This window comes from Saccopteryx bilineata, chromosome 6 (genome assembly GCF_036850765.1).
Source record: "Saccopteryx bilineata isolate mSacBil1 chromosome 6, mSacBil1_pri_phased_curated, whole genome shotgun sequence".
Classification (NCBI taxonomy): Eukaryota; Metazoa; Chordata; class Mammalia; order Chiroptera; family Emballonuridae; genus Saccopteryx; species Saccopteryx bilineata.
The window spans coordinates 100,676,346-100,694,302 of NC_089495.1; the positions used below are offsets into that span (position 1 = coordinate 100,676,346).

Sequence of the window (17,957 nt, forward strand, 5' to 3'; positions counted from 1 at the left end):
AATGATTGGCTTGGCCAATGCTTTTCTATATCAACAATTGAGTCAATTCTGAATTGTTTAACTCTGGAGTCAGAGACGTCTATAGACCCTTCTTTGGTCTTATCTCCATGTGGCAATAAGAATTTATTCAGCCTAACCAGTGGTGGCACAGTGGATGGAGCCTCAACCTGGGACTCTGAGGTCCCATGTTCAAAACCCTGAGGCCGCTGGCTTCAGTGTGCGACCATCAACACGATCCCATGGTCACTGGCTTGAGCTCAAGGTCTCTGGCTTAAGCAAGGGGTCACTAGCTTGGCTTTTGCTCCCCAGTCAAGGACATATGAGAAGCAGTCAATGAACAACTAAAATGACTCAATTACGAGTTGATCGAGTTGATGCTTCTCATCTCTCTCCCTTCCTGTCTCTCTCTCAAAAAAAAAAAAAAAAAAAAAATTCAAATTCTTCACCTGACAAGTAATTGGTTGCCATTTCTAAATGTGCAAAACATTCCTGAGGAAAGACACTGCACATTTTTGAGAGGAAGAATTTTCCCAGCAAGTGTTGGTTTGTGAGCCATATCTTTCCATATCTTTCTGTGAGTTAACCTCATCTTTCTGACCAAGATATCTTAGAGAAAAGTGTGTCTGTTTTACCAACTCTGATGATGAGGTGTTAAGGGAAGGAGAAGCTCCTGAATTCCAGCTCAGTAAAAATACCTATTGAGCAGGAATAAAATGGCTGCAAGAATAGGAACAACACACCAACTAAGAAAGGGTGCGGATGTGGAGCCAGAAGTCCTGACATTTTAGTCTAGCTGTGTGACCTCGGGCAAAGCATTTAAACTCTCTGGTCTTGATTTTCTCATCTGTAAAACAAAGTTTAAAAGTAATTTTCACTTTTAAATTTCAATTCCTGCCCTCAACGGTCTATGAAAAGTCAATGGTATACCCCAAAACTGAAGTTAGAAGCCAGCTTTACTTAGTCACAGGAGCACCTGCGCCTTGTTTTTCCTGTCACGGGAGTGAATCATCTAAACCAGTAGTTTCAACCCCGTTACACTGAGGACTGGTGAAAACAGAGCTATTTCAGAGACCACTGCAGCAGAAACCACCCTGAGCAGAAGTGGATTTGACTAAGATCATTGGGTCTACAATTTTCATACAACATCAGGGTGGTTACCTCTTTCACAGACAAGCTTGATATTTCTTGCGGACTTGGACTGGTGGTTAAAAAACCATGAAATAAACCAATCTGATGACTGATAAACCCCTTTCCAAAAAGAAAGCCCTCAGAGTCGATAAGAAACCACAATCTAGTATTGGCCCTGGAACAGTGGTTTTCTACCTTAAAAACATTTTTTTTAAGCAGCGGAACTCTTTCTCCATAAGAAAACGGTGCAATATCAATATCAGTGGAATTGTTTTGGTTGAATAGGGGGAGGGATAAAAGCTGCCCACTCACCCCTGCCCCCAATTACCCTTCACGGGTTCTCTGTCACACTGTTAGGAAACCATGGCCTATGGTTTATATGCCTCCATATAAAAATTTAAAAAATAAATTTGATACCTTTACTCCCAAAGTCCATCTTCTCAGTAACTAAATAAATCTGTTTTCTGGTGTCACTATCTGAGTGTTCAGTGCAGAACCAGCCAGCTAACTTTTGGTGTTACTGAGCACTTTGAAGAAAAAATTTAAGGCATTAAGAGCTTTTGGAAAGGAGGCCTGCCTCAGGTTATACTGAAACATTCCCAGGGGCTTGGAGAAATCAGAAGGACCAAACTGGAATAAAGATAAAGAAAAAAAAAAAACTTTCCATTAAATACAATGGTTCACAAACCATTACTATTCCACTTTTCACTCTCGTGCTTAAAAATTCTGCTGATTATAAGATTAGAGGAGTTTATGCTGATTATTAGCAAATAATGTCGCTCCTGTCTTAAGTGAGCTACTGTAACTGCTGTTCCTGAGAAATGAATTCAGTTGGTAGAACAATTATGAGGAACTTTAAAAACTCCAGATGGCTTTGAAATGTGTCGGCCACTGACTTACCTTGCCTTCTCAGGAATTATTGCTCAAGGGTCCCTGTGGCTTGGCAGGGGTCATGCTACGGTAGAAAAAGAAGTGGAGGCTGACTCCTAATGAGCCCCTCGGTCTGTAACGACCCAGCACTCAGGAGAGGAGCCCAAGCCAAACAAAACACAGAGCAGATGCCGCGAGAGAGGTTTCATGGAAGAGTCCAGATCACTGAGCCAGGACGGTGGCTTCTGAGGGTTTCAACGCAAATGCAGACTAGACACCTTTACAACAGAGGGATCACTGCAGGGACCCGGCCCTGAGAACAGTCCAAACCGGGCGTGGGAGCCCGAGTACACCGCTGCGCTCCTACAGACACCGCTGCAACGCCGTCCTGGGCGAGGGACGACGGCTTTAGGTGACCCCTGTGTTTTGGTCGTTCGACCCCCGCCGGGGTCGTGACCCACAGGTTGAGAACCGCTGCCCTACACCCTTTCATATTTAACTGTAACACGAAGTTTACACTCTCACAGAATGGAAGTGGGCTCCATCTCAACTTCCTTGCACCCTCTCCTAGGGAGGCCCGGACAGTCCCTGAAGAGACTGGATGGCCTGTGGCCACTCAAAATTTTGGATAGGCTGGCAGGGGTGGTGGGAATATTAAAGAAAGTCTCCAGTGTACCCGGTGTGTGGGGAAGTCTTGTTAGGAGTTCTGGCAAACAGGGGACATTGGGATGAGGTAAATGGCACTATTAGAAGATAGTCAGTCAAATCTAGAATAAAGGACATGCTACAAACAACTGAGCTGGACTCTCAAGACAGTGACCATTGTGGAAAGCAAGCATGGTAGGGTAGGTGATGGCTGTCCCAGGTTAAAAGAGGCTGACAGGACATTACAGCTGAAAACAAGGCGTGGACTTTGCATCCTGGATTGTGGTTGGGGGGGGGCTCAATTAGAAAAGACAGTTTTGGGATATTTGGGAAAGTGAATTTAGATTAGATATTGGAAAATATACAGAATTATTGATAATTTTCTTAGATGTCATAGTAGTTTTGAGGTTGTGCTGGAGAATGCCCTTTCTCTTAGGAGAAGCATAATAAAGTATTTAGAGGTAAAGCACTATGGGGTTGATGGTTTCTTTTCAAATGATCAGGGTATGGGGTGGAGAGTATATATATTTAAAGGGGAGCACAAAGCAAATGAGGGAAAATATTAACAATTGGTGAATCAAAGTGAAGGCATATGGGTGTTAATTTTATGCTTCTTTAAAATTTTTTGTAGGTTTAAATTTTTTCAAAAGTTGAGAAGTAAATAAGAAAGTTTGAAAACAAAACAAAACAACAAGAAAAGGAAAGACAAACAGAAGAGGCTTGGCCTCCATCCTGCTGTCTCCAGCCAGCCCTCCATTTGAGAAAAGTCCATAGTGTTTCCTGTCTGAGGAGCAAGGAAACTTGTGAGGTGACCCCAGGTCTGAAGTCAATGGAAGTGAAGAGGAATTTGCAGGAACAGGACTCAGTTATACCTTCCCTGTCTTGTTACCCTGTCCTGTCCTCCTACAACACCCCCAACACTTACTGAGTATCTCTTTTCCTCAAAAAGCTTGTTCTGTGAAGTCTTAAGATTTTGATGCACTGGTTTGATAACGCTATATATACTCTATAAAAAGTTCTAACGAACCTGACCAGGCGGTGGCGCAGTGGATAGAGCGTCAGACTGGGATGTGGAGGACCCAGGTTTGAGACCCTGAAGTCGCCAGCCTGAGCGCGGGCTCATCTGGTTTGAGCAAAGCTCACCAGCTTGAGCCCAAGGTCTCTGGCTAGAGCAAGGGGTTACTTGCTCGGTTGTAGCCCCACGGTCAAGGCACATATGAGAAAGCAATCAATAAACAATTAAGGTGTCTCAACAAAAAACTGATGATTGATGCTTCTCATCTCTCTCCGTTCCTGTCTGTCTGTCCCTATCTATCCCTCTCTCTGACTCTCTCTCTGTTCCTGTTAAAAAAAAAAAAGTTCTAACAAAACTTTAGTGAATATGAGGAATATGCTTATAAGTACATGAAAATGCACAGAACCAAAAACATTAAAGTGCTGCCTATTAAAAGCTGAATAGCCAAGACATAGAAACAACCAAAATGTCCCTCGATAGAGGATTGGATAAAGAAGAAGCAGTACATAGATATAATGGAATACTACTCAGCCATAAGAAAGGATGACATAGTGTCATTTACAACCACACAAATGGAACTTGAGAACATTATACTCAGTGAAATAAGTAAATCAGAAAAATCTAAAAACTATATGATTTCACACATAGGTGGGATATAAAAATGAGACTAATGGACATAAATAAAAGTGAAGTGGTTACCAGGGGGAGGGGGAAGGGTAGAGGGACAAATATATGGTGACGGAAAATGATTTGACTTGGGGTAATGGGAACACCACACGATCAGCAGTTCAAATACTATAGAAATATTTACTTGAAACCTATATCCTCTTATTGATCAATGTCACCCCATTAAATTTAATTTTCTAAATAAAACTAAAGAAAAACAATAGCATAAAAATGATAAAGGTACTTCAAATTTTCCTTCGCGTCTTGCTATAATTTCTTGCTGTATGATTCAATCTGTCATCATATATCACCAGTTATCACTCGAGCTGTGGTTTTACTAATGGAGACTGAGGCAGTTCTTTCCACTTTTGTGGCAGCAGGAGATGCTTCAAGGGCGATGCCCTGAATGGGAGAGTCCGAGAGGAACCCTATATCTCCCATCTGAATGTGTAGACTTTATATGTCTCTCTCACGAGGCGAGAAGCTCAAGGATGGCAGGGAACTCTGTGCCTTGCAGAATCCACTGGATTCAGGAAGTGCTCAATTAATGTTTGTAATTTTACTGATATCTAGCACGTCTTTCGACATGATTTGGTTTGTAACTGTCAATTAGAAACAAAACAAAACAACATCCTGTGAAACACTCACTTCTTTGAGGTTGCTTCATTATCCGACATGTCTAGTTTCATTAATAGTGCTTCTAGATCACAGGCTTTTAATAGTAAGTCCTGGACAAATACGAATCTCTCTACATACTTTGCTGCAACGGAAGATTCAACATGCTCTATGATAATCTCCCCAACCTACCTGCAGGTTGTCAGAACGGTGCTCTGACCTGCTATTAGCTTGGTCACTTTCTGCCTGTCTAACCCTTTAACCGGTTGAGGGGAGCTGAGTAACCAGTTTCTTGATTAACTCCTAATAAATCTTTCTTAAAACCTAGAAGTACTAGTTTCACATATCAGAGCCGTTTTGACCTCAAAGGTACAGGCATCCTTCTTCTAACTGAAAAATTTATTCTAGATAAGTATGCCAAATTTCACAGTGGTATGTTTGCTAGGGTGTTATATGATTAAAATCTCAGAGGAAGCTGAGGAATACCGACCTTCAAGATCCACAAGAGGTGGATGTGCCCATCCAAATATTAGTAGTACCCAAAGGTTTTAAAATATTAGGTGGGATCTATGCTGATGTAATACTATCTAATCATATTATATCAGTGGTTCAAGTGATTCAAGAATTATACTTTACCTCATACTAGAAAAGACGTAACATATTCTAAAATAAATATTTTCTACAAATCCATAAAACATAAAAAGGCAAAAAAAATTAAATCAAGGAAAACTTTCATCTAAAGGGAAGGAGGGCCATGGGAAGGAAATGCTGAGCGCTGGTCTGAGGCGCGAGACAGAACAAAGTGTCATGGCTGGTCTTTGATATTTAGCTCCGAGTTTCCTGGCAGGGAAAACCAAGAGGGAATCTTAAACAGTTCCCTAGTTCTCACTAATCATTAGGGGAAATACATTCCAGTTCTTTAAGGGAAACAAAGCTATTTCCCTCAGTGAAAGTCCATGTTCCATTTGTATTCATATCCTGTACTTGTACAGAGCCTGGCAACACACAGCTACCATTTACTTCTGAAAGGACTGTCTCAGGTAGAGCATCATACCAAGGACCCTGGGAGGCTCAGAGCCTCATGCATGGGCCTGCCTGAAGTAAACAAGGCAATGGGCTCACCAGTCTGCTTCTTGCTGTATCCACCGTAACACAGAGCAATACTGAAGTGTAGGGGGGGGTGTGAAGCCAAATAATGATCTAAACTCACCAATTTCTGAAGGACATATTGATCTGGAATACAATCTAGAATACCTATGGACAGACTGTGTACCTCTTACACACATCTGCACATGCACCGTTTCTTTAAACTGAACTTCCGAGAATAATTAGGCAGCATGTGACTGAATTCAGGGTTATGTGCTCTGGTAAGGGCTGGGAGTGCAGGTGCTCTCTGTGGCTTGCAGAGCCGAGACGACCGATGGGCTCATCTCCGGCAGTAACCCAGCTACAGGCGATCCCTTCTTCATACTCAGACATCTAGCATCACACAACTTGTAAAATTCAGTGCTTTCTTCTACAGTAAGTGCGCCTTCAAATTCTGGTATTACCACTTTTTGACTACGAGCACAGATAAAACCAGAGGCTCACTTTCTCTGTGCTGACACCAGAGCTGACGAGATGAAGACTTCTGTGTCCTTTGGGTGGACCTGCCTCCATCTATCCAGCGTCACGCCCTAACTCGGGGCTGACTCTTAGGCACATGTGGTCAGTGATGCCTCCCATTGTCTCTAGTTCATGCCATTACCTTGAACTTCTCTTCATAGTTCTCGAAGGCTTCCATCACCATACACACAGCCTCCATGGAGCGTTCCAGGCGGCCATCCACCCCGTTGAAGCGGTACATGCTGCCGGACACATCCACCACCAGGCGCAGGCGCTTCGGTTTCTGTTGGGGGCTTCCCAGCTGAGGGAGGGAACAACAGGAGTCCTGTGAGCTGGAAGGGTATCCCTGGATCTGACCCAGGCCCCAGCGCACCCACCATGTGGCAGGAGATGAGCCGTGGGCTCAGTCTGCACACGGCCATCTTGGCCAGCAGACAAGCACCTACAGACTGTATTTCAGCAGATGGAATTTCAGCTGGGGCCATATGGGAAAGATTTTTCTTGGGAATATATGGTCCTCTCAAGACCCAACCTAGTCTAGTAAAACTGTCTTCCTGAAGCTGATGCTGTCTTCAAAGTAATAATCTGGGAAGATATAAACCCCAACATGTCATTTTCACATCATACCTCAGGCTCAGTTTCTCTCGCAAGACTGAGCTATTTTGGAAACCCGCATGAATTTTACTTGAACTTGTTGTGTAGTGATCTGAAAACCATTTTCCACAGTTACAAAAAATGGCAGATTCCTAAAACAAGGTTCTGTGGGAGGAGGGTCTGGCAAAGAAGTGCAGGAAAAATGTTCTTCAGTGTCTTTTGTCTTTAGTAAGCATTCAGCTTTCTCCTCCTTCCAGTTACTGAATCACTCTTCTCTTTACTTTTCTTGGCACTTAAAGGCATAAAACCAGCATCTAACTGCTGTTTAGCAACAGCTGCCAATTAACATGTGAAACTCTCATGAGTTTCAGTTTGATTTTGGATTTACGCCTCAATTTGCAGAATCAAACCAAAAGTGTATTTGCCAGTTTACTTGCAAGAAAAAAGGAAGAAATATTCCAGACTTATTCTATTATTATATACTTGCTGACATGTATGAAAACGAATAAGCAGAGTTAGTAATTTCAAGAAAATACTGCACATATTAGTGTAATGGTTTGAGACAAATTTGATATATTTCTTGGAAACTTGCTGAGTCTGCCTAAATTAAGAACAGTGCCACACACGTTTCCATGACTACTCACAATTTCGGATGTATCTAAATGCATTTGTTGACCACAATGAGTCAGTACAGAAAGCAGTTGTTGACTCATACGAAGGACATAGAAGAACTCCCCCAAAGACAGAAGGAGCCTCTGAATAAGCGTGTAAATGGGGTGAGTGCCTCCCTCCCCCCACCAGTCACTCTCAGCGGCTATTTAGCAATTCTGGCTATTCAGGGTTACAGGAAGTCCCAGGGCCAGCCAAGAGGCTCAGTATTTCACCTCATTGCCATTGTTTCGCAACTATTTTAACATTATGACTATCTAAAGTTTTATATACATTTAGAGTTCTTTAAAGGAAAATTCCTCATTTTCTAAAACTTTTTTCAGTCATAGGATGGACACAGATCCTCACAGTAGCAGACAGTAGAAACCACCAGGACTGCTCTAGTGTTCTCACTTGCACAAGCCTCTGGGACTCGGACTCTGAGGGGCTTCAGTTTCCGTCTAGAGTCCCAGGCTCGGGAAGCCGGGAGCTACTCGGCAGGGATGGCATCAGCCTCCCTTTTGGCTGCTGGCTTCCAGGAGGGCTCTGCTGATGGGAGGCACCGGCAGGAGATCAGAGGGTGAGAGTGGGACATTTGTTCCCTCCCTCCCTGCTGTGCTTTCGCCAGGGGCGGGCTCTCCCTCCACAGGGGCCGCCATTGCTCCTGTCAGGCAGCCCTCCCAGGCTCCAGGAAGTGCTCTCGCCTGCTGTCCTCTCAGACCTCTGGGTGGGTTAGAGCCCCACTGTGGGGACACCACTGTTTCTTCCAGGCTTTCCTAAACCCACCCTTACTTTGGTAAATATTCTTTTTACTAACTATTTCTTAGATTACTAATTTTGCGTGTTTCTGCCTGTTGTTTCTTGATTCATGCTGGAATCTTGAATCATATAATAAATAGTATAATACACTGCTCACAAAAATTAGGGGATTTTTAAAAAAATTTTTTTTTTCCCCTGTATTTTTCTGAAGCCGGAAACAGCGGAGACAGTCAGATAGACTCCCGCATGCGCCTGACAGGGATCCACCCCGGCACGCCCACCAGGGGGCGACGCTCTGCCCCTCCGGGGGCGTCGCTCTGTTGCAACCAGAGCCACTCTAGCGCCTGGGGCAGAGGCCAAGGAGCCATCCCCAGCGCCCGGGCCATCTTTGCTCCAATGGAGCCTCGGTTGTGGGAGGGGAAGAAAGAGACAGAGAGGAAGGAAAAGGGGAGGGGTGGAGAAGCAGATGGGCGCTTCTCCTGTGTGCCCTGGCCGGGAATCGAACCTGGGACTTCTGCATGCCAGGCCGACGCTTTACCGCTGAGCCAACCGGCCAGGGCCAATTAGGGGATATTTTATTGTTTCATATTCATTTTGAAATACAGTCATCCCTTGTCATATCGTGGTTCACTTTTCGCAGTCTCACTGTAGCACGGATTTTTAAATTGTATATATCTAATTTTGTATTGCAGATTTTTCGCTGTATTGTGGGATTTTGCGGTATATAGGTATTTTTATATATTTATTATTTTAATTATTTTTGCGGTAAAATAAGCATTTTCTTGCCTAAAAATTGAAAACAATATAAAACATATAAAAATATTAACTAAAGCATATTAAAAGAAAATTAAATCAAAGTTGTAGTATATTCACTGGTGAGGACCCATATAGAATTTTGTTAAAATTACATAGGTTAAGAGTGTAGAAAGAGTTTAAGAGCATAGGAAGTGTTTATAAGAATGTGGGAAAGGTAAATAACAGTGTGGAAAGGTTTATAAGAATGTGGGAAGGGTTTGTAAAACCTTAAAAAATGTATAAATAATAAAATAAATATTAGTTCACTACTTTGCGGATTTTCGCCTTCACGGGGTTCTAGAACCTAACCCCGCTATGGACGAGGGACCCCTGTATCCCTTAACTTTTGTGAGCAGTATATCTATGTTTTTTTCCATTTTCTTAAATACAGTGCTTTCCCTGGGTGCCATATTCAGGGTTTATGGTGTTTTGACAAAGACAGCAACTCAAGAATACAGCTGTTTAAGAAGAAGGCCAGACTCTAGATCTGAGACAACGAGGTCTCCATTACTCACTTGCGGGTCCAGCTCTCCCCGACGTTTGTAGATGGCTTTCTCTCCAGTCAGCCCATCAATGATCTTGGCATCGTCTAGTTCCCCAATAGCTTGGTGTCTTAGCCATTGTCTCTCTTTACCTCTAGCCTACAATGACACGCATACACAAATTATTATTTTAATTAGTTCTGCAGGGTTCCTGCGATACTTTATGTATGAATAACAGGAAACACACCCGGGATCTTTTCAGCAAGTAATAGTTCTGCATGAACACAGTGGACTGATCCTTGCTTTGCTGACAAAGATACATCCTTTGTGTGGATTTTGTCAATTTTAGTTGTTTTGACATATGGGATGATAGAACGAACTTAGAGCCCATGCTAATGGGAAAACGATGCAAATGAACTTACTGAGGAAGGTGCAATATCTGGAAATGTAATGGGGATGCATTTCTTACAGATTTTCAGTCACTGTGCTCCCAGAAAATTTGTTAGGTAGCAAAACAATCAGCTTGAACTTGTTAACGCTGTCTGCAAGCACTGAGAAAACATGATCTTCAGAACTCTTCCTTTTGAAAAGGAAGTTGCTACTCACGTTGCCTGTGACTTAGAGTACGAACGGGAGCAGCTGAAAACAACAGTATGTGAGCAGTTTGACATTTTGTACCCTACACATCTTGCTGATCATCCATATTCAGAAATCTAATGGTATTTCCGCCTGATACTTTCCCACAATAATTGGTAGACTAAAATGGTAGTTAAATGATAAAGAATTATAATCTAATCAAGGCACAGTATTATAACAGCCAGCCAGGAAAACTTGTATGATATTAAGAAGTGGGAAGAATAGCTAAAATATTTTTATGCCTGCAAACTATAGTAGTAAAGATCATGTGCTGTAAAATCAGACAGTCTTGTTCCAATCCTCCCTTACCATGATCAGATATCTGACCTCAAACAAGTTCCTTAACCAGTGTGCATTTCAGTGTCTTCATTTCTAAAATGAAAATAACACTAGTTTCTACTTTGATAAGTTATTTGTAAGGCTAAATGAGCTATGACATGGAATCAGCTGAGAGCATGGCTATCTCTGTTAGCTGGTATCACCATCACCACCATCATCACCACCATCACCACCATCACCATCACCACCACCAGGTGTGACATAATATGGACAACAAGTCCATATTAATTTAATCGTCACTGTTGCATTTGAGGTAGCAGTTTGACAGCATTGTCACTAAATATACAAAGCTGTGCTTCTGGGTCTCAGCTAACACATCTTCAGAATATTGGGGAATTGTCAATAAATGTCTGTTTGCAGTCTACATTTAATTAGTAGTGAAAATCACCTGTATTAAGAGAAGGCTTTCTCAATTAGTGTTTTACCCTTTGCCTCTTCCTAATTGCATCACAATGGTAAGGACAGTAATATTTTCTCAAACAGTGGGGAATTGGCTCCAATTGGTAAGCTTTTAAAAAAAAATAAGTTGACTTGAAAATATGCATTTTTTCAGTAGTACATCTATTCCTCAATATCAGAAATAGGTGAGTTATCTGTTAAATGCAACGAATTACAGAAAAAATAATTTCTTAGAAAATAGTTCATTCTGTGTTTATTTTGACATTAGCTTTAATGCAGTTGATTTTAAGCTAGTTTGTTATTGATAGCATTTTGACAGACTAGGGTCAATAATTAGTTACAGGAAACTTGCCTTTGCTTTCCAACTTCATCACCTTTCTGTCCCAACATCTACACTCAAAAGAAAGCACAAAACATCTAGGACCCAGCAGATGTGTAACCTGAAAATCTTTTATTTTGTTATCTGTAGTTCATTATCTGGACACTAAAACCTCCTAATCAGCAACTCATATTGTTCTCCAAATTTGGATAGAGCCAGATCTAAGAAATATTAAGCACAATTATACTAGAAACACTCAGCACATTAGAATTTTTAATAGAGTTCATTCTTTATATCAATAGATGAATGATTATGGTATGAACATATATTTTTGAAGAGTTCCTAAAAGTATTAATAAACTTACATATATAATTAAGTAAAACCATAGAAATAAATTACCACGCTACCATAACAAAAGTGCTACAATTCACTAAATGTCATATCCAAGAAAGCATTCCCCAATACTATTTTGTACTTCTCAGATTTAAATTTAAGATTGCTAAAGACAACCACAATTGCATGCTTTATGCCACTAAGATAGGAGTAATTATTTAGTGGATTATCCTAAATATAATTACGTTTTGCTATTTTAGATATTTCTATATTTGACTAAACTAATCTAGTGCATTTGTCATTTACCAGAAGAATTTTCTCTTCAGTTCCTTTAGTAGGCTTGCAAAATAGAAATCTCACTCGCCAACAAAGTTAATTTTCAAAGCTAACTCATTATGAGGCAGCTCTTCAAGACTATAAAGGGAACAAATGTTAACTCCCTGCGAGAGGTTTACAAAATCCTGCCTTATTGATATCCATTCTAAAGAAGGGTTAGAGATGAAAGGCACACAAGTAGGGAATTCAGGTCCTGCGTCATTGGGGATGGTGATGGGCAGAGACAGGAGGGGTGAAGAGCAACAGAGGCGTGACCTGCTGAGTTTGTTAAACAAGTAGCTGGACAGCACTGCAGAATTCTTCTTTTGGTGTACCTGCTAATCATTAGCAAAAATGATAAACGCCGGGGTCCTTTTTAGGGGATCTATTATTATTACCCTTGGTAAGGAGGTTACAGAATTATAAAATACGTTTTCCTTACACTATTGTATTTGCCTGCCAACTCTGGATTCACCATCATGTAAGAACCTAGAGATTTTAGATCTTAATTTTCTTGTGCTGATGTTGTTGTTTTGCTGTATATGATTATCATTCCTTAAGACAATCTTTAGCTAAAGGCTCTCTTTCCATGATGTATGCCAATAAAAGTACTTAGTAAAATCTGGGGATACACTTTTTCCAATAAATCTGCTAATCTTTTCTTATTCTTTTTTGTTTATTTTGGTCAACTCCTTCAATTTAATATAACATACCTGTAATAATAAATAAAGTGAATAATTTTTTTTTTAAGTGAGAGGAGGTTAGATAGAGAGACAGACTTTTATGTCTCTGCCACTATAATTATTCTTGTACATGTGTTTTGGAGAAGACCTGCGTGTGTTTCCGTTGGGTGGAAACCCGGGATACGATCAGATTTAGTAGATACTGCTACAGTTTCCCAAAGTGTTTTTTCCAATTTACATTCCCATGAGCGGTATATGAGGTTTTCATTTGCTTATATCCTCACCATCACTTGATACTGACAGCTTCCTCTTTTAAAAAAAAAATTTAGTCATTCTGAGAGGCATGTAGTATATTCCCTTCTTTTGTACTTTCATTTGTGGATAAATGAATTACTTTTGGTTCTGCTGGTCAGCGAGAATTTCAGGAACGTGAGCCAGGCTTTGTTTTTGAGAAGCGAAAGTATGTATGATGCAGACTCCTGGGCACAAAGACAGTTTTATAATAGCAGTACCACGTGTTAGCTTTCAGATATCTAACTGGCATAGACATATGAGCAGATATTTTATTATCTATCAGCTAGCCAGCCTACCAATATTTGTAAACTCAGAACAAATAGAGGCCTGTCAGAATGAATGTTCTTGAAGGCAATGAGCTGGAGGGGGAGCCCTTTAAAAATATACTGAGGACTGGAATAAAAATACTTTTTATTTTGAACTGTGTTTCATGGGACTCAATGAAATACTTCTTTAAGTAGCGAGTTCCTACTGTACTCAAAAACATGTTTTTATTTATAGAAAGGGCCAAGCAGTTCTTTATTATGTGAAGTATTCTTATAAATATGTCCATTTTGTATTATACAGTGAGTTCATAGTAATGAGAATATATTCTATATAAAGCTAGGTTTCACTAGTAAAAAGTCTATGTTACAGATTTTCTAAAACAGAAATATAGTTTTATTTCTTGCATATAAAGAACACTTAGACCATACAGTGACTGCCCGAAGGAAAGTGGGGTGGAGGAGGACATAGGGGACAAGTAGTGATGGACGGAGACTTGATTTGGGTTGCTGAGCACACAATATGGCACACAGATGATGCATTCTAGAATTGTACACCTGAAACCTATATAATTTTATTAACCAGTGTCACCCCAATAAATTCAATGAAAACGTTTAAAAAAGAAACACTTAGACTAATTGAAATGCTCGGAGGATGATGTATACTGGTTAAGTCATTTTTCTAGGAAGTAACTGGTTAACCAGAAGGAACACACACCCATCCCACACACACGTATGTAGCAGTGAGGACATCAGGGGAAATAAGTCAGACAAAAGCCAATTATCTTGTGGTTTGTGACACTTTGTCTTGTGATTTCAACACTGTAAGTATTGTGATTAACCTTAAATCTTCACTTATTTGGGTTGTGGTTATAAACTCTACAAGGGAGCCAATTTTCTATTATTTTTCCAGAATTTCTTTAATAAAGAGATTAGAAAGACTTCAGTAGCAATTATTGCGGAAAGCTATACATTCTACAAAATTAAGCAGTGAGAAGCTGTTGAGCAGATGAATAAATAAGTAGATGTTTGAGGACACCTGGGAGCAGTGGTTCTTTTATTAAACATTAGCTCCATTATTGTATTTTAACATCTCTCCATATTTAACAAATGTATACTTTTTTCTTTTCTTTTTTTTTGTATTTTTCTGAAATTGGAAACGGGGAGGCAGTCAGACAGACTCCCGCATGCGCCCGGCCGGGATCCACCTGGCACGCCCAGCAGGGGGTGATTCTCTGCCCATCTGGGGCATCGCTCTGTTGCAACCAGAGCCACTCTAGCGCCTGAGGCAGAGGTCACAGAGCCATCCCCAGCGTCCAGGCCAACTTTGCTCCAATGGAGCCTTGGCTGCGGGAGGGAAAGAGAGAGACAGAGAGGAAGGAGAGGGGGAGGGGTGGAGAAGCAGATGGGCGCTTCTCCTGTGTGCCCTGGCCGGGAATCGAACCCGGGACTCTTGCACGCCAAGCCGATGCTCTACCACTGAGCCAACCAGCCAGGGCTAACAAATGTATGCTTTTTGATGCTATTGATCTGTACTGTTTGAACAAAAAAGATATACTGGATTAAAGTAAACATTTGTAAATATTTATAAAATAAAGTATAAATCAGTGGGAACATTACAAATTTTTTCTTTGTGGTTCTCAATATTTTGATATAGTAAAAATATTTTACTAAATACCTGTTAGGTTGCAAGCTGTTCCACATGGTGAATAGTATTGTTTAAAAAAAAAAGAGAGAGAGAGATCTTGATCTTCCTATTTTAAAGAATTCCCTTTCCCTTGAAGTAACATTTCATTGCAAGGGAAAATAGTGATCCATGTATTGTATTTAACAAAGATAATGCTCATTAGAACAATTTGTACTCTTGGGTGTTGATGTAAAACTAAACTATTACTTTGGGTGACAATTTATTATTATTTTATAATTAGTTTTTATAAACAAAAAAGGTACTTAAGTGACATTTTAAGTCTCTGAATATGTGAAAACGTCTTTCTGTCACCTCTGTACTTTGCCTGGGTATAGAATTCCTGGGTCACAACCCCTCTGCTCCTCCCGTCATCCTCTCCCCTCCCCCAGCCCTGTAGACATTGTTTCATTATCGTCTGGCATTCAATGTTTTAGGGACAACCAACGTAAAACTGATTTTTCTTTCTTCATAATAGCTTGTTTCCTTGTCTGCCTGTATGCTTGTATTGTAAAATAAATATGTATTTTCCGATGGCTTTAGGCGACCCCTGTGTTTTGGTTGTTGGACCCCCGCCAGGGTCACAACCCACAGGTTGAGAACCACTGTTTTAGGGTATTTTCTTTGTTTTTGAAATGTGCTGAGGTACTTATCTCTTTTCATTGATTGTGCCTGGTACTCAGTAGAGTTTTTCCGACCCCCAGACTCAGGCCTGTCTTCAGCCCAGAACAGCTTTCTTTTGTTATGATTCTGATTATTGTTTATGTTCCTTTCTGGTGGACTCTTTGGGGATATCATTGGTTCACTCAGCATATGTTTTCTGAGCACTTCCCATTTCCAAGTACTGTTCTACTTACTGGGCTGGCTCATGGCTCTGTGTGCTACTCTCTGGTCTGTTTTTATTGATCAGCTTTCTCATGGTTCTTCCCTCTTTATTTTCTCCACAATCTGGAACAACAGTTCAAGTTTTCCATTTATATTAGTACTTAGATTTAGGCCTGAATTGACCTGTTCTTCCTACCTTCATGTAGATTTCAGTTTCGGCATTGCATTTTTAGTTTACTCATAATCTTCCCTTATTGTATTCATCCCCCTTATTATTTCTGCTGGTTTCTTAGCCAGATCCTTTTAAGACCATGTCTTATTTCACATACTTCAAGATTCTTTGAATTCTGAGAACACAGTGCAGATGTTTTCCAAAAACCTGGTGTTTTCTGAGGAAAATAGTGTAGCCCAGTAGCAGCTGCTCCCTGTGCATCTGAAACGCCTGCTTGTCCTCCTCACCACGGAGGAGTCTCAGAAAACCCATCTTAGTCCATTTTCTGGTGGCCCTGTTCCTGAAGGATGAGATGGCTGCAGAAAACTGGTCAGAAACAGTTTAGATAAATTCTCCTTGGTTGAATTTACTCTTCACTTTGTTAAAATTCTTCTTGAAGATTTTAAACTGCTGTTAATAGTTGAACTAAGCCTGCACTACTAGCTAAGAACTTGGCAGGGAAGGAGTTATAACAGTGGACCATCACAGCATGAGAAATTCACCTCCACATCATTTCTTATTTTCTTTGAAAAAGCCATTGCAATGGGGTCATTTGACATTTGTTTGATCTAGTCTTCAAGCCAAGTGTAAGTTGAGGCTGGCCTGGCTCCTTTCCCAGTGTTATTCCCCTTTCAGCTTTTTGCTTGATGTAGCCACTGCAGAATACCTAGACTTCCCCACCCCATGCCTTCCAAGCTGTGCTTTCAAATGCTGCTGCTTGGCAGTGACAAAATGGAAGTCACGTGGTCTTCTCTCCTACACCTGCCTCTCCAGTCGGGGATGCGAATGTGGCTCTGTGGGTCTCATGCACAGACTACTAGTAACGCTATTCCTTAGGAAGGTTTCGAGTTGTCTTCAGTTCTACCATTCATAGGGGTCTCATCACACTATATTTAGCAAAAATCCTTCAAAGCTTCTTGCACACCACTGGCACTCTTCCTTAATTTCTTCTAGCATATGGGTTTTTCATTGTTTACAGCTTTTTATTGTTTTAATCATTTTATTTATTTTTTATTTTTATTTTTTGTATTTTTCTGAAGCTGGAAATGGGGAGAAACAGCCAGACAGACTCCCGCATGCGCCCGACTGGGATCCACCCGGCACGCCCACCAGGGGCGACGCTCTGCCCACCAGGGGGCGATGCTCTGCCCCTCCGGTGCATCACTCTGCCGCCACCAGAGCCACTCTAGCACCTGGGGCAGAGGCCAAGGAGCCATCCCCAGCGCCCGGGCCATCTTTGCTCCAATGGAGCCTTGGCTGCGGGAGGGGAAGAGAGAGACAGAGAGGAAGGAGGGGGGTTGGAGAAGCAAATGGGCGCTTCTCCTATGTGCCCTGGCTGGGAATCGAACCTGGGTCCACCGCACGCCAGGCTGACGCTCTACCGCTGAGCCAACTGGCCAGGGCCAGTTTTAATCATTTTAATGGGCATCCAGAGAAGACTGAGTTAGATGCTGTGCTCAAACAGCCTGCAAGTCTGGACTGTATTTCTAGTGCGCACTTAGTTGAAGTTGTCTTCTCATGGCCACTGATGCCACATGCTGGGTGATTAGCCATTCACACACTAAGAAAGAGTAACTGGTGCTTTACCGCTTGCCCCTGAAATGCAGATGTCCCTTGACGTGGTTGTCTTCACCTTTCCTCTCTCTTTTTTTCCCCCTTCTTTTCCAAGTTAGAGGAGGGGAGATAGACTCCCACATGCACCCTGAGCAGGATCCACCCAGCAACCCCCATCTGGGGCCAATGCTTTGCCCATCTGGGGCCCATGCTCAGCAATTGAGCTATTTTTATCACCTGAGGCAGAGGCTCCACAGAGCCATCCTCAGTTTCCGGGGCC

At 41.5% G+C, this 17,957-nt stretch overlaps 1 protein-coding gene across 2 annotated transcripts in view; it reads right to left on the reverse strand.

The window, feature by feature from the left end:
- The window catches only part of VWA8 (von Willebrand factor A domain containing 8), a 381,245-nt gene that overhangs the window by 11,838 nt on the left and 351,450 nt on the right, over positions 1–17,957 (reverse strand). For both annotated transcript variants that reach the window (XM_066237778.1, XM_066237777.1), the window contains exons 41-42: positions 9,856–9,981; positions 6,687–6,845 (exon numbers count right to left, since the gene is read on the reverse strand). In XM_066237778.1, the coding sequence (XP_066093875.1) occupies positions 6,687–6,845; positions 9,856–9,981 (285 nt within the window). The remainder of the gene's footprint in view (positions 1–6,686; positions 6,846–9,855; positions 9,982–17,957) is intronic.